A 21,451-nucleotide genomic window follows, 5' to 3' on the forward strand; every position below is an offset into this window, starting at 1 on the left:
CCAGCTTGGAAACCGTTATGGAACATCTCTAAAAGTTCGGGGTATCTCGATGTGAAGCCGGCTGCTTCGAGTAAAATCTCCCATTCGGAGGCATGATAAGGCATGTGGGGCTTAAGCTTTCTGAGCTCGAGGGCAGCTTTGAGCTCCGTGATCCCGATTGCCACAGCCGGAGCATTGGTGCTTGGGTGCGTGGCCAACTGAGGTGTCGCTGCAGCTGCGCGGCTTTTGCCAATCTGTGCACAGGATGATGCCGTCTGGGTCCTTGAGGTGCCCTTTGTCGGTTCTGGTGCATCTGTTCGAATCGAGCCCATCCCAGCGGCGGGTGGCTTTGCAATGCGCGACAGCGTGAGGATTGCGGCCGAGGCAGGTGGGGCAGACAGAGAGTGGGGCAGGTTTTCGGTGGGGAGAGGCCGAGGAGGTCCGAAAGGACTTCCTCTTTCGAGCCTTTCTGTCGTTGTTGTCAGGGGAGTGAGGAGAGGGGCTGCGCTGGCGCCTGGAGCGCTTGCGAGGGGGGGGAGTGGGAGGGGGAGCGGTAGCGTCGTATCGAGTGCCTGCTGCGGTGCTGGCTGGATGACGAGCTGGGGTCTGCTGCCCGAGTCATGTCCTGTGGGACAAAGTGCCGTGCCGGGGAGGCGGGGGCCGTGGCAAAAGAACGGGGGCCGTGGCAAAAGAACAGGGGCCGTGGCAAAAGAACGGGGGCCATGGCAAAAGGGGGGGGGGGCAGCAGGTGGGGTCATATTAAGTGGTTATGTGATTCAAAAGAAGGGGAGGGGCGAGCCGGGGTGAGGCACGCATCAGAGCACCAGGGCAAGGGGAAAGGGGAGGGGGGCCGGGGAGGGATGGGAAGGTAAGAAAAGGAGGAAGGAATTCGCGAGTCAATAGAGGCGAAGGAGAAATAGGTGAGCAAACGGCATGTGGGTGATAATTAAATGGACATACCCGCGATCAGTTGGTTATAAGTAGATATTCTGATATCGTCGGCTATCTGTCTCAAGCGGCTTTCGACTATGCCTGCTATGTCGAAAGTTTTGTTATCTTTGCTGGCTGCGAAATCCCTATACCAGTCTCGACGAGCCTCAGCTTGATAAATCAAAAGGGCTTGCTCTCCTTGTGGTTGACTGCGGATTGGGTGTGTCTCTAGGTTGATGAAGAAATCCATGAACTTCTGGACGAGCTGGGGCGGCCAGTGACATTTTGTCATGTGGGGGATGAGATTATTTTTGGCGATCGACATGTCGGAGAACGACAGATGTTGGTCCTGGATGATGTGTCCTTTCGGAACAGCAGATGTGCGGGACGGGAGGAGCGTGAGGTTGGAGTCAGCCTTGGTGATGGTGAAGGTATCGGCTTCCAAGGTGACGGCGTGCGAGGCAGCTACTTCACAGCCCTTAGGAGTGAAGTACCACAATTCAACATATTCGTAGTTTCGTAGCCTTCGGAGCGCGTGGTCGGAAGGATCAGGGATTCGGGAGGTGGACTGGTATACGTTTTCTTGAATCTCTGGGACACCTTTCTTTCTTTCTGCGGGGACCGCCAGATTAGGGGGCGCTGCTGGCGCAGGCAGGTTGTTGGGAGGCTGAGGTGGGGCAGCAGGTGGGCCGTTTTGTTGTGCGGGGGGATTGCGCTGTCTCCACAGTGTTGTGAGCTGGGCAACTGCTTCTTGCTCCGTGAGGCCCATCGCCTGTGCGAGATTGAGCCTGAGTTGCTCGAATTGACCTTCTGCATAGTTGGGGGGGTCCATGTCTGCTTGGGGTCACGCTGGTTGTGAGGTGAGCTCTCTTAATGAAAGGAGTGTTGCTCGTGAATAAGAGTAAACGTGTTTATTCTTCGAAAAAAGAGGCGGCAGGCTGTTGAGCTGCTGTCCGTCGTAGGAGTCCGAAGGTAAGAGGGCGTTACCTTCGTGACTCGTGACGCAGCTCACAAAGATCACGCTCTGCTGCCGCCCTTCGTTTTACTCGTGTTGGTGGCAGACCTTCACACTCTTGCAATTCCATCAAAAAGTAATGAAGGCGTGAGAAAAGTATCCTCAAGCCCTCGAGTTTCCTCGTTCGAAGAAGGCTCAAGGAACCACTTTCCCACGGCCTCAAGCAACTTTGTGGCCATCGAACGTGTTGGTGTCGGCGCCAGTGGACTATAATCTCTAGATAACTTGGGCACAGTCGATAACTTTGCTTTTCTTTGTTTTTTTCTTTTGAACCAGATTTATTATGCGACGCTCGAACACAAGCTGTGGTACACTATCGCTAGAGTAGACGAAAGAAGAATGATAGGTGGGGTTGGACCCGGGCTTCTATGGATACCATGAAGAAGGTAGAGCAAAAACAATCCTTTTGGATGCGACATCTCTTCATTTCCAGGCATGCATGGCGACCTCGAGGAAGTGAGGGTCGTCATTTGCATGCTAAATTGCTAATCGCATATAATTCGCACGTAAATGACATCCTCTGAGCGAAAATCTTGCCAAAATGCGATTTACATGTCAATTGCATGTCAAACACATGCAAACTCGTTTTTACTGAGCCTCACCGGTCTGTTCGTCAAATGGAATATCAACTGCCTCCATCTCAAAGTCTGTATCACCATCCCTCTCGAGACCGACAATTATGAAGTTCTGTCTGCTCCGAATAAGTCTGTTTAACACTCTCACCAAACAAATCTCTCCATGCTCTGTTCCCTAAATCAAACAATGCACTGGCATAACATTGAGCCGTATACGAGGAGGATGGAATGAGTGGACAACAGTGCTAGAACTGCAGAGTCAGGACTTGGGCGTCCAGATATTTCCTTTAGACATGTTCATTCGGTGGCAGGGTCGAACTTGACGCGATCTGGTATGTGGCCACACGACGTGAGGGCAATTGTGTCAGAAAATGTTACGGAGATTAATCCTTTCAAAAAAATGCTTTTTTTAGTCGGGTCTATATGGCTTAAATCTTGAGGCTCGAAGCCCTGTGAAGATTCGCTGGAAAAATCGCGTGAGTTGATTAGATCAACTGGGATTGTCGAACTGATCTCAACAAGTGAGCACACAGTACCGCCTTTATCGCTCTTTCACACGGTTTCACCTCCGAGAAGCTCTCACCAAACTAAGCGCTCATCGATCATTCCCCTGCACCGTGTCGCAGTATGATGCACTAAAATCCGAGCGCGGAGATGGACAAGATCATATTCTATTTTGTGCTATGTCTATCACTGGCATTTCTGACATTTTTCTTTGTGATGGATACGAACTGAGGCTGATACGCATGCAGGGCATTCATCAAGATTCAAGATTTGTATCAGTCTGGGAGTTTCACGGACAAATATACATTTTCCATGGAATTGCCTGAGAAAATGCTTCCGGTAGAAGTACTTCACGTCGCTGATGAACATAGGAATGCATGATGAACGCTCAAGAAGAGTACCAAGTGAGTACCAAGTACACCTTCAAGGTCCCCTCCCCTCATATATGCATATGCTTGGAAATTTGATCCAACTCCCAACGCCAAATCATCTAAATAAATATGGGAAAATCTCTGGAACTACCAATGAAAGTCTTGAAACTTGATAGATGGTCTCGGCGGAACGTTGCCTGGCGCGACGGATTACATTGTTCGTGTACTAAAACAAAAGGAAATGCCTCATTTCAACATGCGTGGGTTCTGTCATTCGGGCCCGCCCTTATGTCCACGCCCCTTACAGAGGTTAAACTTAACCATTTGATAGAATGATATAAGAGAGCCAGGAATTGGTCACTCAGGTTCTGCCTCATGGGAATCAAAAACTTGACACCATTCTTGCTACCACAGGCTATAGCGATCACCTTCGCCGGTGCAATCTTCCTCGGCTTCTATCTTATTTCTGTTGCCTTTGCCAATCGCTGGTTGGTCTTTACCGACGATGGGTGGAAAATCAGGAGGAATATTCATTGGTATACTCTTTCGATAACCAACATAACGGCGGTGCTTGTGTTGATTGCGCAGTCGGTGACTCTGAGCACGTCCATGGCAGAGGCGAGTTATGTCGAAGAGGGTAATCAACTAGCCGATCACGAAGACCCGCCTTGGAAGGCCATTGTGAGGGTAAGTCCTTGTTAGTCAACGATCTAAGTAGATTGAATTAACGTTTGTTCTGGCACTGTACAGTGCACCGTCTCAGGGATTGTTGTCCTACTTGCAAATAGTCTTCTGGAAAGTTCTTCCCCAGAACACATCTTCAACGAAAAATGAATACTCATTTGTTTCTAGATGTATCGCCTTTGGATCACCTATGTGAAGAAGATGCATGTCATGTGGTTCCCAATTATCCTCTGGCTGGGTGGTGTCACCTGCGTCATTATGCAACTATTCCTACAGGTCAAGAACATTCACGATAAGAACTATGGCCCCTATCGTTGGTCAACAGTCAGTATGACTGTGGGTCCAGGAATTGTATTTCTTCCGTTCTTGGCTTCGACCATAGCGTTGAGTGCGTACTGCACAGGTGAGTTGCTAAATGCCAAATGAACTGCGAAACGACAGAAGATGGGGCTCATCGCTGACTTTCCTTTTATTCAGGCCTCTTGATACGAAGACTCTGGATATTTTTAAAGGACAGCGAGAACAGCAGCACGACAAGGCAAATCCAGTTCCTCATTCGCGTCCTAATGGAATCTGGTGTATTGTACCTGGCCATTAGCATCGCACACTTTTTTGTCTACTTCGGCCATGATAACTTTGCCATACACATGGTTGGTTTACTGGTGAGTAGATATCTGAGTAGATAGTAGTAAGGTTGGGTTAACGACGTCAATGACTAACTCTGCGGTTTGTTCCCATAGCATACGACCATCATTGGTATTGCGTATAACCTTATTATCATCCGTGTCGGACAAAACAGATCAGAGGAGGAGCATTACTCGACCACGGGCAAATTGACAACTTTCCAAGTGGCCGAGATATCCCATATAATCTCCACGGACTTCGGAAGTACTAGTGATGGTACAGAGGGAGTAACGGAGGCGAGCAGGGATAAACGTATGTAAAATATACCCGGACACTTTATTTTTGATGAAACGTTGTTATCGTTATTGGATTTGCATGTGTTCAGCGACTCAGGTACTTTGATGTCTTAAACGAATCTTCCAATATCTCGTGGGAGGAACCATCACCATTTCCTGATATGGGGATCGAACCAAGTCCAAGCTCCCATCTTATTCTCTCCTCTCCTCTCAACCTCTCGCCCTCATGATATAAGTTGAGAAAGTCTGTTATTTCTTCTGAATAACGCTGTACACATGATAAATGGGATAACCTTCTGCTGTTGATGGTGAAGCCAATGAATGTGACTGACAATCATTGATTGAAAGAAACGGAGACAGATTCTCCCGAGGTATATTTGGTAGTAAGTCAACGCGAATAGCTGAAACACGATGATAACGGATTTCTCACCCTCAAGCATCTGTCGTTTCGCTTTGTTCCATAAACTATCTCTCAGGCCTCCGGCTATGTCACGGTCATCCTCGCCGGTTTTTACCCAACGAAATGAAGGAGATTCTGGACGATTCTATATTTCTGAAGTTTCAGAATTCTCGTACTATCTTCCTTCTGATGAAACAGAACGAGAACGGTAAGGTTTTCGATCATCGCTGACTCTCAGTCAAAATAGGTTCGATCACACCCTCATTCGTTCTTACCAGATTGAATCTTCAAAGTCAGTTATTTTATGAGCTTTTCGACAATAGGTACATCTTGCCTCCGATAACTTTCAAGAAGGGAGACATCATCCTTGACAGCGGGGCAGGCTCAGGTAAGTGTTAGTTATCTGCCAGCGAAACCATCAATTCTGATGCATAGTATAACGAAGGTCACTGGCTATCTTCTGTAGCAAAACATGTTCCAGAGACTGTCCAACTTCGAGGAATAGATATTTCATCACGTATCTTTCCCCCACCATCTTTAACACCACCCAATGTCACCTTCAAAACCGGGTCTATCACGTCTCTCCCAAACGAATGGAATAATTACATATCATTCATACACCAGCGCCTTCTCATCGGATCCCTCCAAGAGCAACACTGGAAAAAAAGTTTATCCGAGATGTACCGTGTCCTCGTCCCAGGAGGGTGGGTACAACTCCAAGAACCATACTGGACACTCACTTCCCCGTCACAAATGATACGAGACCATACGGCGTATGCATTGAAGAACGAACTGTGTCGAAAACGCGTAGCGGTTTGGGATATAGTCAAACATCTTGGGAGTTGGCTGGAACAAGCTGGGTTCGTGAATGTTGAGTTAGTAGAGAAAATACGGCTACCTCTGGGTTCTTGGGGAGGCGAAAGAGGAAGAATCGGTTTGGAGAATATTTTAGAGTTGTTTCGTGGCTTCAGAAAACCCATTATGGATGAAGATGGTTTGGGTTTGGTGAACGATGAAGAGGCATTTGATGCTATGCTGGATGATCTCAAGGCCCAATGCGAAGCCACGCCAGGTACTTACTACGAGTACTCGGTATTTATTGGGCAAAAGCCTTATTCTTCTTAGACAAAGAATTATGACATGACATATGGAAATGGGACGATTACTCATACTCGACAAATGAACCAATCAAGCAGATTGATAGACGTCATACGCCGTAGAACTGATCTTCAAATTCAGACCCATTTTGCGAAAGTTCTCTAGAGTTGTGCATAAACCTGAGCCGAACGGGGTATCAGGGAAGATAAGCTCCAGGTTCCTCGTGCCCTGAGATTCGGGCACTATAAAATTCGCCACAATAGCCTTCAAAGTATGAAGATTATTCTCTGGGTTGTATGTGAGGTGCGGCAAATCTACTCTTCTGACAGTGGAGCTCAGGAGCTGTAAAATTCGTCCTATATGACAGGAACGATGGAATGATGTGCATTTGAAGGTTATCAGAGACTGCATAACGCCGAGGAACGATGCATAAGTGTCCGGTGATGTCGATATTTCTCCCCATCCCATGTGCTTCAAGTTGGGGAACCGGAAATGCGCCAAAAGGCAAGATACCCACTGAGAATTGGCGTTGACCAGATATCCATCGATGTACTTCGCTCTATCTAGATTAACATCAAAGATCTCCAGGTTCTTGAGTTCTTTTACAGGGAGAGAGGGGGGCCGAAACCCATCCGGGGCTGGACCCGGTAACGAGCAATGAAATTCCACCATCTTTGAACAGATTGAAAGGATGTGTACGCATTGATCAATGGCAATATTCCGCAATCGGAGCACGGTGATGGAACTCCAGGATATCGCCCACATGTAGGAAAGTTGGTACGAGTCGAATGACAAGGTGCGAACGTTTATCGCAGAACGAAAGAGGTTTGGTAGTAAGGGTGTAGGACGAACATTGTGTCCAATTTTCCTTGCTACGAAAGAAATCGTAGAGAGGCATGGAAGATTAGAAAATTTGATAGCCCGCTCTACCATGTTGAAGGTGGCGATTGAATTAGAAGTGGAGAAAGTGAGTTTTTGCACTTTGGACGGATTCTCCTCAAAAATGACATAGAGAAACTCCTTCGAGTCTCGTCGTTTAGGAGGTAAGCAGTCAAGGCGAAGGTCGAGGTCTATTGGATGTTGTGCAGTGTTTTGGAAATACAAACTCAGTATTTCCACATCCACGTGTCGGATTGGGCGGCATGGAGGAATGGGTCCTAGAGATGACCAGAGGGAGGGCATACCCCATGCAATTCTGCGCCATCGAGAGCATACTGCTCCGAGAACGACAGGCGAAACTAGCTCGTCGGGGCGCTTGCACGCCATTACGAAGATAGCGGATAAGATCTCGTCGGGAAAGATACTGTCAGAGGATTGGAAGTCATTCAGTTGATGGAGAAACGAAACACGTTCAGCGAGAATCAGTTGGATCTGCTCTTCGAGCTGAGAAAGCCGGTTATTGATGTAACAAATTCCATCTGCCTTCGATGAAAATTCGGAAGACATGGTTTTGAAGCTTGGATGAGTGACACTCGGTACCTGTGTGCAAGTTTTTGTCAAAGGTTGTAGTACGCCGTGGAAAATATTGAATTGGACTCCGGACCGAACATACTTGATTTCATAAGCAGCTCTACTTGCGCCATCATGTCAACAGGTTATCCAGTCAGAGGCCTACCACAGGATCTCGCCGGGGAACATGAACGATTTCGCGCCCTCCAAAAGCACCGCGCAGCCATGTTCATCCTGACACAGAAGGATCGTCCTATACCCAGGTCAGCGCGAACTTGTGAACATGATTGTTCCCGCGTGGTAATGACATGACAATAAATTTAAGTTTCCAGGAAATGGAGGAAGACCTTCGAAAAGACGATTTAACCTCGGTTAAGGATCGTATTGCCACCGCAAAAGAGGACTTCAAGAATGATTTAGAGCGGCTGTATACCGCTCATGCTGAGGAATATCTGGATGACCAGAGATTAAGAAGAGAATCAAGGGAGGACTATAAACAATCAGATGGACGTGGCAGATGGGTGGAGTGGTTTGAGAAACGCGACGTATGCCCTTATTATTTGTCTGAATCACAGCTAATCACCCTTTTAGCCGGTGGCCTCCACAGATCAACACTATATTTACTCCGTCTCTTCACACGTAACAACCACTATATTCAATCAGACATCGCATCTCGCATCCCTTTATCGCCAGAAAGCTACCATCGAGGAACGGCTCGAAGAGGAGCGTCGTCAAAAAGACGCAGCGTTTCCTTTGACATTGGAAGAATTTAGGAGTAAACCACGCGATATACAAATCAGAGTAGCAACATTCTTGGACGCCGATGCTGTAAAACAAGACAGGATGATGACCAAGTTTTCATGGGCGTGGCGACAGGTTGAAGGTCTGATTCGAGAGTTTAAGGATAACGTAAGTGTACATTTTGCCTTTCGAGGGATCGCTGAGTTGAGTGCTTTGTTGTATAGGAAGAGTTTAAGACGGATGTGACTAGACTCTTGGAAACACTTGATTCGAAGGACCCCAGAAGGAAGCCAACATTGCCTTGACATGACCCACCTCTGCTCGGTCTTGCTTCCTGGACGAGCTCTGCCTTACATTAACCACGAAATGGACTATTCGATGTCCTACTCGGCTTCATCCAGCGTAGCATAATCGAAGGCCACTAGGGACAATGAATCGTTGGACTATAGCTGGAAACTACTGTTGCATCTCACACGAAGAGATAAGAGCATCGTTAACATCGCTACGTTGGGAGAGCACGGCATCGTAAGATCCCTCATTTTGCCGGAAAGGATTATTGTCAGTCTGGGGTGGCGTCGTATTTAACGGATCAGAGGAAGTAGGACCCGTTGTATGAGGCCCTTGTAACCCGTCCTCTGTGTCCCCAATGTGTCCCCAGGCTCGGATTTCTGGATCTCAAATATAAATTAGCTTTTGATCTCAAGCTACGAATATCTCTCCGAGGCTAACGGAGTACGACGTCACACCGTCGCGCTTACATTTTCATTGAGCCCTTGTTTCGGCAATATCTGACCACGAGTCACCAGACTGATTTTCAAAATCACGAGATTTCTTTCCTGCCATTTTGTTCAGCATTTGACTAGGAAATGGCTTACGTATCGCCGTCGAGTTGAGTCAACCGGCAGACCTAAATGATTGTGGTTAAGGGGCCTTCTCTCGTGAACTCCTCCTTCCTTACAGTCTTGACAGTCTTTTCTACCAAAAGGCATGTTTCCCTCAGGCTCTAATTTACCCTCACTGAATTAAACCCCAGACCGTCAAGGCCCCTGAATCATCAGGCGAGACGACACTGATGACTATGACGAGTATTCATGCAACAGATGAAGAAACGCCTCTATTACAAGACCAGCCCCGGAAAAAGACACCCTTGCCATGGTTCCAATTGTGGCTCGTAATCCTTTTGCAGATGGGTGAATCAATGACTGCTCAAGTCATATCTCCGTTCGCCCCACAGGTGAGCATGATTATGAACGGATCGAATAATGGTTTATCCCTAAGAATTCAGCTCATTCGGGATCTGGGAGTTGCTGGAGGAGACGAGACTAAGGTTGGATACTATGTGGGAATGATGGTATGCTAGTTTTCTTACCTGTGACGCCAACCTTTGACTCGAACACCCGATGTCTAGTACTCCATTTTCTTTCTCACCCAAGCCTTTACGGTCCTACATTGGAGTCGACTTTCTGACAAGGTCGGTCGTAAGCCAGCCATTCTAATTGGCACGTTCGGTCTCTCCATATCCATGTATTACTTCGGCTTGTCAACGACCTTCCTGGGCGTGATACTCAGGTAATCTTTTGAATAATAATACTCCCAGATATACATACTCATACTACCTCGATAGCCGAGCCTCAAATGGAGCACTTAGTAGGTCTTTCTGTTATTATTATGCGTTCACGAGTTTACTTTCTCCAATAAACAGATGGAAATACTGCGGTCATGAAAAGGTTTGAGTCTCTGATATCAAGATGAGCTCGGGTGCTCAATCGAGTTCGCTTAGCGTGGTCGCAGAACTTACAGACTCGACGAATATAGCCCAGGTAAAAGCTGTTTTCGTCAAATATGATGACCTGGTTCACTGTTATAGGCGTTCGCGTACAACTCACTTGCATGGGCCTCAGGCGGAACTGTAAGCATTGGCCCACTCCTAAGCTATTTCTTGACAATATGATTCACAGTTGGGTCCTTTCGTTGGAGGGTTACTGGCACGCCCTGCCGAACAGTTTCCCTCCATATTTGGCGACAATGCCTTCCTGAAGAAGCACCCTTATTTCCTTCCTTGTGCTGTCCCAGCAACGTACTCCGCTTGCGCATGGCTTATCGCCTACCTATTTCTAAAAGAGACGGTCCAGCAGCCAATTTCAATCCGAGAACTCGTTTTTAAATCGGCGAACAAAACTCGACCCAGCCCAAACCTGGAGACAATCATCACTGAAGATACTAATAGACCTCTACCACTAAAGTCACTGTTGGTGACTAAGGTGGTCGTAGCAGGATCGAACTACGCTTTCTTGGCTTTGGTGGATATCTCTTTCCGTGCGGTTCAGCCGCTTTTCTTGTCAACACCCATTGAACTGGGTGGGCTTGGCCTTCCTCCATCTACCATTGGGAATATCCTGTCATTTTTCGGTATAATCAATGGAGTCTTTCAAGTATTCTTCTTCGCGAAAATAAATGACCGTTGGGGTCCGAAGAGAGTCTTTTTGGCAGGCATCGGGGTTTGTATCCCTTTGTACCTCCTCTTTCCGATCATCAACTATCTAGCGAGTACACAAGGAATGACACCCATCGTCTGGGCCGCTGTGATTGTTCAGGTCACATTGTCGATGCTACCGAACTGTGCATATAGTGCGTGGTTCATGTCTGATGATGCCATTCATTGCCGAGCGAAGATATAATCAAGGTTCTATCTTCATTTTTATCGCTGCTGCTTCTCCCAATAGGGCATCCGTTGGTGCAACTAACGGATTATGTCAGGTTTGTTGTCTCAGCGCGAATGACTTCATTTTCGTTTACTAATTCATGTGTTTCTCGCTACAGGTGGCTGTTAGTGTGGCGCGGGGTCTTGGCCCAGGGATAGTAAGTTCACTATTTTCGTTGTCGATGGCCCATGATTGGTTTGGTGGATATCTTGTTTACTATATATTCGTAATGGCTGTTGGAGTTGCGCTCTTTGTGGGGTCAACGTTGCCTCATTCTCTATGAGACATCGGATCATACCACGCTACTTCGCAGAGTTGAAGAACTGTTTGAACCCCTGTTTTCGAGTAGTAGCATCTACGGTTGCATTAGAGGATGAATCCCGCATTTTTAACTCGAACTCCGTAATTGTAAACCTGTTTGCTCCGTACTTAGATATTACGTTGATGTCAATCATACCGTTCGCGTCCTTCTCGATTAACTTACGAATCAGATTAGCATTACTCATGTGAAAAGTTCATTTTCAGGTCAGCTGATAGGGAAAGTGTTCAAACGTTCACGAGCCGCCCTATCATCCCTTCGCAAGTAACGGCCAGACGCTCTCTTAACACGAAACTTTTCTTCTGTTACGTATCACCATCACCAAGTTGATTCAACCGGCCGAGCTAAATGATGATTGTGGTTGAGGACGTTCTTTTCACGCGAACTCCTTCCTTGCGGTTCTGACCGTTCTGCAAAAAGGCATGTTTTCCTCGGGCCTCATTGATTCAATCCCTAGGTTATTCATGAAATGGTTTAATAGGCGAGACGACACGATGGATACGACGAATACTCGTGCAACAGATGAAGAAACGCCTCTATTACAAGTCCAGCCCTGGAAAAAGACACCCTTGCCACGGTTCCAAATGTCCCTCGTAGTCCTTTTGCAGCTCGGTGAATCGATGACTTCCCAAGTCATATCTCCGTTCGCCCCACAGGTAAGCATGATTATAGACGGATTGAATAATCGGTTTAATTCGAGGCATTCAGCTCATTCGGGATTTGGGAGTTGCTGGCGGAGATGAAACTAAGGTTGGATACTATGTGGGAATGTTGGTCAGCTGGTTTTTTTACTACCTATGACGCCAAACATTGACTCGAACACCCGATGATTAGTATTCTGTCTTCTTTCTTACCGAAGCCTGTACGGTTCTACATTGGAGTCAACTGTCTGACAAGATTGGTCGTAAGCCAGCCATTTTGATTGGCACGTTCGGTCTTTCCATATCCATGTATTATTTCGGCTTGTCAACGACCTTCCTGGGCGTGATTTTCAGGTAATCTTTTGAAAGGAACACCCCCAGAGAAATTCTTACTCATACTATCTCGATAGCCGAGCCTCAAATGGAGCACTTAGTAGGTCTTTCTGTTATTTCTATACATTCCTGTTTCATCAATTGACTTTCTCGCTAAAAGATGGAAATATTGCGGTCATGAAAAGGTTTCTGTCTTTGATATATGATGGGGCAGGGCGCTGAGTTGAATTCGCTTAGCATGGTCACTGAACTTACGGACTCGACGAATATAGCCCAGGTAAAGAGTGTCGCTTTCGTCGAATTTGGTGACCTGATTCGGTGTTCTAGGCGTTCGCATACAACTCACTTGCATGGGCCTCAGGCGCAACTGTAAGCATTGGCCCACTCCTGAACTTTTTTTTTGACCTTTAAGATTCATAGTTGGGTCCTTTCATTGGAGGGTTACTGGCACGCCCTGCCGAACGTTTTCCCTCCATATTTGGGGACAATGCCTTTCTGAAGAAGCACCCTTATTTCCTTCCTTGTGCTGTCCCAGCAACTTACTCTGCTTGCGCATGGCTTATCGCGTACCTATTTCTGAAAGAGACGGTCCAGCAGCCAATTTCAATCCGAGAACTTGTTTTTAAATCAGCGAACAAATCTCGACCAAGCACAAACCCGGACACAATCATTACTGAAAATACTAATAGACCTTTACCACTAAAGTCACTGTTGGTGACTAGGGTAGTTGTGGCAGGATTTAACTACGTTTTTCTGTCGTTGGTGGATATCTCTTTCCGAGTGGTTCAACCGCTTTTCTTGTCAACGCCCATTGCACTGGGTGGTCTTGGCCTTCCTCCATCTACCATCGGGAGCATCCTGTCGTTCTTCGGTATAATCCATGGAATCTTTCAAGTATTCTTCTTCGCGAGAATAAATGATCGTTGGGGTCCGAAGAGAGTTTTTTTGGCGGGCATCGGTGTTGGTATCCCCTTGTACCTCTTCTTTCCGGCCATCAACTATCTAGCGAGTACACAAGGACTGACGCCTGTCGTCTGGGCCACCGTGTTTGTTCAGGCTACCTTGTCTATACCATTGAACTGTGCATATGGTGCGTGGTTCATGTCTATTGGTACCATTCATTGCCGAACCAAAATGTAATCAAAATCAAGGTGCTATCTTCATCTTTATCGCAGCTGCTACCCCTAATAAAGCATCCGTTGGTGCCACTAACGGATTGTGTCAGGTTTGTTGCCTCAACACGAACAGACTTCACTTTCGTTTACTCATCCATGTGTTTCGCTACAGGTGGCTGTTTGTGTGGCGCGGGGCCTTGGCCCAGGGATAGTAAGCTCACTATTTTCGCTGTCGATAGCCCATGGTTGGTTTGGTGGATATTTTGTTTACTATATATTCGTAATGGTTGTTGGAGTTGCGCTTTTTGTGGGGTCGAAGTTGCCTCATTCTCTATGAGACACCAGATCATACCACCGCTAATTACAGGGAGGACCTGTTTTCGAATGACTGGGTGCTTCAGGGGAATCCATACTCTTTGGATACAAACTCCGTAATTGTAGATCAGTTTGCTCCTTTATTTTAGATCCTCTTGGTAGTACAGTATTACGTTCATGTCAATCATACCGTTCACGTCCTTCTCGATTTACGAATCAGGGTTAGCATCACTCATGTGAAAAGTTCATTTTCAGATCAGCTGATAGGCAAAGTGATCACTGATCACGGTAATCTATCAGCTTCTATCAGCCCTTCGCAAATAACGGCCATCAAGTCCGAGTTGAGTCAATTGACTTGATGCCTGGTGATGCGCTCGCCGACCTATATGATTGCAGTCAACTTTTTTCGGTTGATCCCATCCCTGGCCTTCCTTTCTGTTCTTACTTTTTCGTTTCCTAAGCAGGCCTGTCTCCTCCGGCCTCCATATCCTCCTCGTCATCGATACGAGCCTAGCACGCATCCGAGGCACCTGAAACAACGTGAAGACTATGACGAGTATTCAACCAACAGATGAAGCAACACCTTTATTACAGGACCAGCCACCTCGGCAAAAGACGCCCTTACCATGGTTCCAATTTTCCCTTGTAATCCTTTTGCAGCTCGGAGAATCAATGACCTCCCAAGTCATATCTCCGTTCGCTCCACAGGTGAGCAGAATCGTGGTTTGGTTGAATAACAATTGACCCATATGACATCCAGCTCATTCGAGATCTTGGAATTACTGGTGGAGATGAAACTAAGGTTGGATACTACGTTGGAACAATGGTGAGCTAAGTTTCTTACCTGTAAGGTCAACCGTTAACCTGAGTACTCGGTGATTAGCATTCTCTATTCTTCTTTACCCAAGCATGGACGGTCCTATACTGGAGTCAACTTTCTGACAGAGTCGGCCGTAAACCAACCATACTAATAGGCTTATTCGGCCTCTCCTTATCGATGTTTTGCTTCGGCTTGTCAACCACTTTTCTTGGAGTAGTGATCAGGTAATCTTCCAAACCGTATCCATCAGAGAGGTACATATTTTATATTCTCTTATTAGCCGAGCCTCCAATGGAGCAGTCAGTACGTGTGTCTCGTACTGATCATTGTAATTGCTCATTTCACCAATAATCATCTTCTCGACCAACTTACAGATGGGAACATTGCGGTCATTAAAAGGTTGGTGCTTTTGGTGTCGCGATGGAAATGGAAACTCAGAATAGTTCCCCTTAGCATGATGGCAGAACTTACAGATTCGACGAACATTGCCCAGGTAAGTAATGCCGTCTGTACCGAAAATTTGACCTCAAAAGCTGTTCCAGGCGTACGCCTACACCCCACTTGCCTGGGCCTCTGGCGGAACTGTAAGTAGTGGTCCTACTCTTGATTCTGTGACTTAATATGATTGTTAGTTGGGTCCTTTTATTGGAGGGGCATTATCGCATCCTGCGGAACGATTCCCCTCTGTATTCGGCCACAGTTCCTTCCTAAAGAAGCACCCTTATTTCCTTCCTTGTGCTGTCCCGGCAACATACTCTGCTTGTGCTTGGCTTATCGCTTACCTATATTTGAAAGAGACAGTCCAGCAACCAATGACATTCAGAGAACTCGTTTTCAAATCAGCGAGAAAAAATCGGCCCAACCAAAGTACCGAGACAGTTCTGAGCGAAACCATAGACAAACCTCTCCCTTTGAAATCATTATTGGTATTTCGAGTTATCATCGCTGCGTCCAACTACGCTTTCTTGGCTCTGGTGGATATTTCTTTTAGAGCGATTCAACCTCTTTTCCTGTCAACGCCCATCGAACTGGGTGGACTTGGCCTTCCTCCATCTACCATTGGAGATATCTTGTCGTTCTTTGGGGTCCTTAATGGAGTCGTTCAGGTATTTTTCTTTGCTAGAATACACGACCGTTGGGGCTCGAAGAGGATTTTCATGACGGGCATCGCTGCTTGTATCCCTTTGTTCCTCCTCTTCCCGGTCATCAACTATCTGGCTAGTAAACAAGGACTGAGGCCTATCGTCTGGGCCGTCGTGTTTACTCAAGTTACATTGTCGATGCTTCCGAGCTTTGCATACAGTGCGTGTCCTATCGCTGATGATACGACTTTATTCCGGAGTCGAATTAAAACATAAATCCAGGTGCCATTTTCATCTTCATTGCTGCTGCTTCCCCGAATAAAGCATCCGTTGGTGCCACGAATGGATTGTGTCAGGTTCGTTCGTTGCCTTGATTTCTCGAAATACCAAAAGCTACTTACAAATTGATTTATGTTATGTGTTTTGTACAGGTGGTTGTCAGTGTGACCCGGGGTATTGGACCTGGGGTAGCAAATTCATTGTTTTCGCTATCGATGGCGCATAATTGGTTTGGAGGATATCTTGTTTATTATATACTCGTGTTGGTTGTTGGTGTTGCGCTGTTTGTAGGGTCAATTTTGCCGAGTTCGCTGTAAATTCTGTAATATGACTTGTTTAGATGAGGGGATCATTTTCTTCTCCCTATAGTAAGTAGACAGCTGCACCTATAGGGCACTTCATTGTACACGCTGATGATCCTGTACAGGCAAATGGGATTTACATCAGACGGTGTTGTCATACTTTACCACGCCCTGTCCTTGAAAGCTTGAACTGCGGCAGTCATGTCCACTCCTCTTCGTCGTTTCGGAAAAGTTCATTAATCCTCAGGGGAAGCCAAGGTAACAACCACAGCTACGTGTGACAACACCCATGTCAAGGCTCAGATAGATTGATGAAAGAACGGTGCCTAGTGAAGATGCGGACGCAGTATAAGTTCACGTTGGAAGATCGGATAGACCGAGCAGATATGTTGCAGGCCGACGCGGAAAACTCAAGCTTATGACCGAAATGCCTATCGATACGCTACACGAGGTATTTCGACAACTCAATTTTTTTGATCTGTTACATCTGTCTTGGGCGAGTAAGAGGTTACGCGTCCTCATTATGGAGAGGTCCGCCCGGTATATATTATGGCAAGAAGTGAGTGTACTATCGCATCGCATCGTCATGACATTCTTGTTATCGTCCGTTAGAATCATATTAGGCATTCGAACGGCTCTACCAATCGTCGCCTTCATCGTCGTCAAATCGTTGTAATGCCCTTGCCCCGATCGTGGTGAGAACAAGCAGGCCTACGTATAAATACACTCGTCTAATTTACTCCACAAGTTATAGCTCCTCACTAACGTAACCGACGCAGTACTCTTTCCCAGTCAATCTCCTGACGAACGTCACGGTTGCGACACGGTTGCTAATGATTAGGTTTACGTTACAACTGTGTACACCGTTGTGTCCGACACATCGTAGTGTTGCTGCGCTCTTGGAGTCATCATTTTCTAGTATTGAAAATTTTTCGAATAAAAGCATGGGGGAAGCAGACATAGCTACTCAAAGTCTCAATTGCAACCCACGTTTACCGTTCAGAGATACAGCCTCAAATGTCAGTTCTCGTGCGAGAGAGAAGCTAGCTTACCCCCTGGCTATATATAAAAAATGGGGTGGTCCCTTGTTCATTCATGATGTATGATCTGTCATGGCCACGTTGAAGTGTCTACTTGGATATAAAATCATCAGCGGTACAGTTATGTGCTCCTTGGTCTACTATGTTATTCCGGGCTCTGACCGCAGTCAGATCCGAGCTCCACGAAACATGAAGCACAGACTATTGAAACCAAAGATGGGTTTCGAAGTGAAAATTTGGAGTATCAGGGTGTATTACGACAATACGTTAGTCGTGAGATGACAGTGGGCAACATGGAGTGGGTTACTATTGTTATCATCTTCCATGCCGTTTCAGTGGAGACTGTTGAAAATTATCCCCGTAAGGATATCGCCGAGGCGCTGAACGTCCAGCAGTTTGACCTCTCGACCCCTCGGGCATAGTTGCAGGTACTAGGAGTAGAAATGGTTTCTTGTTCCAGCACTGTACGGGTCAATCCCACAGATGATTGATTCTCCGGATAGACGTGCTGGGTTGATCGGCCGGTGGGAAACTATTAATGTGCCAAATGCGGTAAGATTCCGAGGTTTATTTCTTCCATTACGTCACTAGTCGAGTAAATAGTGCCCCACCAAAGTCGGCTCAGCTCCCATTTTGCTTCCTGACCAGCATCTAGGCCATGGCCAGTCCGAACTACTCTTATTCTCTCCTCCCGACACACAGCGGCGGCCTAGAAAAATCGTCGACAATCCCCAGCTATCTACGGGTACTTTCTTCGCGTAGGATTGCTCGTTTTGTAGCTCTTATTCTCCTCACATTCGCTTCCTTCACATTTATCATCTCACACACTCCAGACTTCCGGACTCAGCATACCAGCCCATTTTCAAACCAGTCATTAGAGTACCCGACGTATCCCATTCCTCGTGACTTGCCACCACTCTCGACGTCGGAGGGCGCCGTTACTACACTACCACCTCTTTACCACGAATATACAGCATATGAGGATGCTCTGCCGCAGCATGACTACTCACTACCTTCAGAGGGCTCAGATGCTAGATTTGTGTTTTTTGCCAATCATGCGTGGGGTGCAGGTTGGGGTAACATCATGCAATCGATGATCCTAGAAGCACACTTAGCATATGCTTCCGGTCGAACGTTAGTGTCATTTTCAGTTCTCACTCGTGCTTGTGATGAAGATTGTTTTCAGGTTTGTGTTTGATAACTACACGTGGAACCGTGAAGGAGAATACTCCGATTTTAACGGAAGGATTATTCCATCCCAAATCCCTCTCTCCGCTCTCGTAGCTGGTCCTATCATCGGGCTTCCGTACACGAACTCAACGACGGCACTTACGCATCCCCGGGCGGTCTCGCGACGCTACTACAATCATGTCTGTCCAAAACCTTATATCATTCACTCGGACGAGGTCAAAAATACTCTTACTGCCGATCCATCGGCACTAGAAATGATGAATGTATGGATCGAGAAACTAAAAAACATCGAAGATCGCTGTGTTGAAATCGAAATAGATACGCCTCAGGTTTTTGATATCTGGTAATTGTCGCTACTTCCGAATCTATATTTATAATTCATTTTGACATCCATCATCAGGCTTTTTGGATCTACGCAGCTACATGATATCGTCCCGACGCTGTTGAATTCACCCATTGTGAAAGATTTCTCATGGTCACCATTAGTCAACCACGCCTTCCGCCAGAATCAAGATCATTTTTCCTCTCATCGTGAAAGAAGTCTCTCGCAAATTTTATTTCCTTCCATTCTTTCTATTTATAATGATTCCGCTCACATGGCATCACTTCCACCGACCCCATCGCCGGCACAAACCAAACCGTTGCCGCTTCTCGCTTTACATCTACGCCGGGGTGACTTCATACAACACTGTGATGGTCTTGCCCAATGGCGGTCAACCTACACTGGATTCAACACACTCCCATCCCTCCCCGATCGTTTCTTTGCTGAAAACAACACACTATTGGCACAATTGAGCGAACAAGAGATAAAGGACAGGTATAGAGAAAAATGTTTCCCGGATGTCGACGCAGTGAGACGGAGGGTTGTTAGAGCTGTGAAAGAATGGAGAAGGACTAGACTGGAAATTGAACTAGCAAAGAGATGGTGGATACCGAGAGGATGGATGACAAATGCTGAGGAAATGAGAGTGAAGAAGATGTTAAGGAAGGTGTATATCATGACAAACGGCGATCTTGAATTTCTTCAAGAACTCAAGGAGGGGCTGTACGGCGATGCGCGTCTTTCTTCGGTCACTTCCCATTCCTCGAGCGTGGATTCTGGTTTCGACTACGATTTCGTGTGGGATTGGGATGAAGTCTCAACGAGTCGAGATCTTGAATGGGGTTGGGAAACAAAATATGTTGCTCAAGCTATGGATATGTATGTTGGCCAACGTGCTGAATTGTTTGTTGGGAATGGGTTTTCGAGTTTGACGGCTAATGTGGTTTTGATGAGGTTTGCGGCTGGTGTTGAACCTTGGCGGACGAGGTTTTGGTAAACCCTTTAGACTCTCCCTATTTTCTTTCCTTTATCTCGCTTGTCCTTTCTGAGATCGTTCTTGAGATCTTTTTTCTTTTGGGATTTTTCTGGGACATCTCGCTCACGAGACGACGTCTATTTTTTCTGTTCCTTCTTTTTCCTTGGGACTTTATGTTTTGGACTGGGGGTTGTCAATGGCGCGCACATTCATTTGAGAATACCAACATCAATGATCATACCCTAATTCTCGATTTATCATACCCTGGATTTCGATTTACATTCTTGGAGTCTTTATAATTTTTGGGCTTGGGGTTATCAGAATGACCCCTCATACTCTCGTTTTATTTATGTCATATCCTATTTTTTGAATCTAATAAAGTCTTGAATGATTTTGTGATGCATTCTGCGATCCCCGACTCTTGCAAAGCAAGGGAGGGTTCTGTTGGAACGAAACGTGCATCAAACCCTGCTTTTTGCAACGCACGTGGGAAAAAAAGCTCCACAAAGTGATGGCATGCGTGAGAAGATCTCTATGGGTCGGTTGCATAAGCGAATATTATGTAACTTAGGTTTCAGGCCGCTTCGCGCAAGTGCATGGCGGGACAAGTCCTTTATTTTAGAGTCTCTAGAGCTGAGATCAGAGCGCGGATAGTGGTGGGACTATTACCACTACAATTTAAAAGAGGATAACACATTTTAAATACTTACACAATACATCTCGTGAATGCGCTCAGCTGAGGTATTTTTGAAAATTCTGGAGGGTGTTAATTATTCATATGATTGAGTTCGAATATAAAGGAAGGGTTGCTGCTGTTATTGCAGACACGCCGGGAGAGTATCGAAAAGTAAAGAAGGCCTTGCAGCCAAGTGTCTGTATATCTTCGTGCTTGACTGTTTCGCACACCAAGACTAACCAAGTAATGTTGAAGCATTTATTAACCTATCTAAGTGCTATTTCCAGGTAAATCTGATCGTTGGTGACTATTTTTCAATAGTCTACCTGCTCCAATCCTCGAATTTACTGATCAAGCCGCGGAGCCATGAGTTATCACAGCTCCCATCAGCGGTTTATGCACATATCAGCGCCGTTCCGGCCCGTTCATGCACCGTCTATGAACCGCTGAAAAGCGGTTCATAGACGGTGCATGAACGGCACAACGCTGATTTGCCCTGGTGTGTTATACTCTCTGAGCCGCCCTACACTTACTGAATATATGTGACTTATCACTTGCCAACTGAGTAAAAAAAATCCTATAGGCACTGGCATAGACTTACAGTGCCTTCATGCTTTCACGCAACCAAAATTGTAGCAGCACTCTAAGGAGAGCGAGCTCTAACTTGACGTT

At 46.4% G+C, this 21,451-nt stretch overlaps 7 protein-coding genes across 7 annotated transcripts; 5 read left to right on the forward strand and 2 right to left on the reverse strand.

Annotated features, from left to right (window-relative positions):
- Positions 1-1,006: 1,006 nt before the first annotated feature.
- Positions 1,007-1,417, reverse strand: AGABI2DRAFT_43455 (hypothetical protein; the record flags this gene model as incomplete). The annotated part of the gene is made up of 1 exon (XM_006461443.1): positions 1,007-1,417. A coding segment is annotated over one exon (411 nt), but the record flags the coding sequence as incomplete, so codon positions are not given.
- Positions 1,418-5,464: 4,047 nt separating this feature from the next.
- Positions 5,465-6,720, forward strand: AGABI2DRAFT_186232 (hypothetical protein; the record flags this gene model as incomplete). Its single annotated transcript, XM_006462152.1, has 3 exons — positions 5,465-5,586; positions 5,657-5,766; positions 5,824-6,720. 3 exons carry the CDS (start codon positions 5,465-5,467, stop codon positions 6,501-6,503), a joined length of 912 nt encoding a protein of 303 aa, XP_006462215.1. The 3' UTR covers positions 6,504-6,720.
- Positions 6,721-8,060: 1,340 nt separating this feature from the next.
- Positions 8,061-8,912, forward strand: AGABI2DRAFT_70538 (hypothetical protein; the record flags this gene model as incomplete). Its single annotated transcript, XM_006462153.1, has 3 exons — positions 8,061-8,188; positions 8,251-8,470; positions 8,517-8,912. 3 exons carry the CDS (start codon positions 8,061-8,063, stop codon positions 8,910-8,912), a joined length of 744 nt encoding a protein of 247 aa, XP_006462216.1.
- Positions 8,913-9,568: 656 nt separating this feature from the next.
- Positions 9,569-14,297, forward strand: AGABI2DRAFT_186233 (hypothetical protein). The gene is made up of 11 exons (XM_006462154.1): positions 9,569-9,651; positions 9,700-9,900; positions 9,952-10,017; positions 12,522-12,682; positions 12,739-12,761; positions 12,822-12,846; positions 12,899-12,938; positions 12,989-13,030; positions 13,082-13,751; positions 13,813-13,886; positions 13,949-14,297. Exons 2-11 carry the CDS (start codon positions 9,739-9,741, stop codon positions 14,111-14,113), a joined length of 1,428 nt encoding a protein of 475 aa, XP_006462217.1. The 5' UTR covers positions 9,569-9,651; positions 9,700-9,738; the 3' UTR covers positions 14,114-14,297.
- Positions 14,298-14,640: 343 nt separating this feature from the next.
- On the forward strand, positions 14,641-16,620 carry AGABI2DRAFT_206463 (hypothetical protein; the record flags this gene model as incomplete). Its single annotated transcript, XM_006462155.1, has 10 exons — positions 14,641-14,799; positions 14,852-14,917; positions 14,975-15,135; positions 15,192-15,214; positions 15,286-15,310; positions 15,365-15,404; positions 15,454-15,495; positions 15,544-16,213; positions 16,276-16,349; positions 16,425-16,620. 10 exons carry the CDS (start codon positions 14,641-14,643, stop codon positions 16,587-16,589), a joined length of 1,425 nt encoding a protein of 474 aa, XP_006462218.1. The 3' UTR covers positions 16,590-16,620.
- A 583-nt stretch (positions 16,621-17,203) lies between these two features.
- Positions 17,204-17,549, reverse strand: AGABI2DRAFT_137009 (hypothetical protein). Its single transcript, XM_006462156.1, has 2 exons — positions 17,323-17,549; positions 17,204-17,269 (listed from the first exon to the last, which is right to left on the reverse strand). Exon 1 carries the CDS (start codon positions 17,518-17,520, stop codon positions 17,323-17,325), a length of 198 nt encoding a protein of 65 aa, XP_006462219.1. The 5' UTR covers positions 17,521-17,549; the 3' UTR covers positions 17,204-17,269.
- Positions 17,550-17,686: 137 nt separating this feature from the next.
- On the forward strand, positions 17,687-20,333 carry AGABI2DRAFT_179068 (hypothetical protein; the record flags this gene model as incomplete). Its single annotated transcript, XM_006462157.1, has 6 exons — positions 17,687-17,880; positions 18,118-18,166; positions 18,218-18,359; positions 18,394-18,748; positions 18,801-19,148; positions 19,206-20,333. The coding sequence occupies 6 exons, from the start codon at positions 17,687-17,689 to the stop codon at positions 20,122-20,124; spliced, it is 2,007 nt and encodes a 668-aa protein (XP_006462220.1). The 3' UTR covers positions 20,125-20,333.
- Between the last annotated feature and the right edge of the window lie 1,118 nt (positions 20,334-21,451).

Source organism: Agaricus bisporus, assembly GCF_000300575.1.
Source record: "Agaricus bisporus var. bisporus H97 unplaced genomic scaffold AGABI2scaffold_6, whole genome shotgun sequence".
Lineage (NCBI taxonomy): Eukaryota > Fungi > Basidiomycota > Agaricomycetes > Agaricales > Agaricaceae > Agaricus > Agaricus bisporus.

Excerpts from the sequence above, each read along its gene's own strand:
- AGABI2DRAFT_186233 (XM_006462154.1), top strand. The coding sequence starts at position 9,739 with ATGACTATGACGAGTATTCATGCAACAGATGAAGAAACGCCTCTATTA. Across the intron at positions 12,939-12,988 it reads ACTCGACGAATATAGCCCAG|GCGTTCGCATACAACTCACT; the intron begins GTAAAGAGTGTC and ends TCGGTGTTCTAG. Across the intron at positions 13,752-13,812 it reads ACCATTGAACTGTGCATATG|GTGCTATCTTCATCTTTATC; the intron begins GTGCGTGGTTCA and ends ATCAAAATCAAG.
- AGABI2DRAFT_137009 (XM_006462156.1), bottom strand. The coding sequence starts at position 17,520 with ATGCTTTTATTCGAAAAATTTTCAATACTAGAAAATGATGACTCCAAG.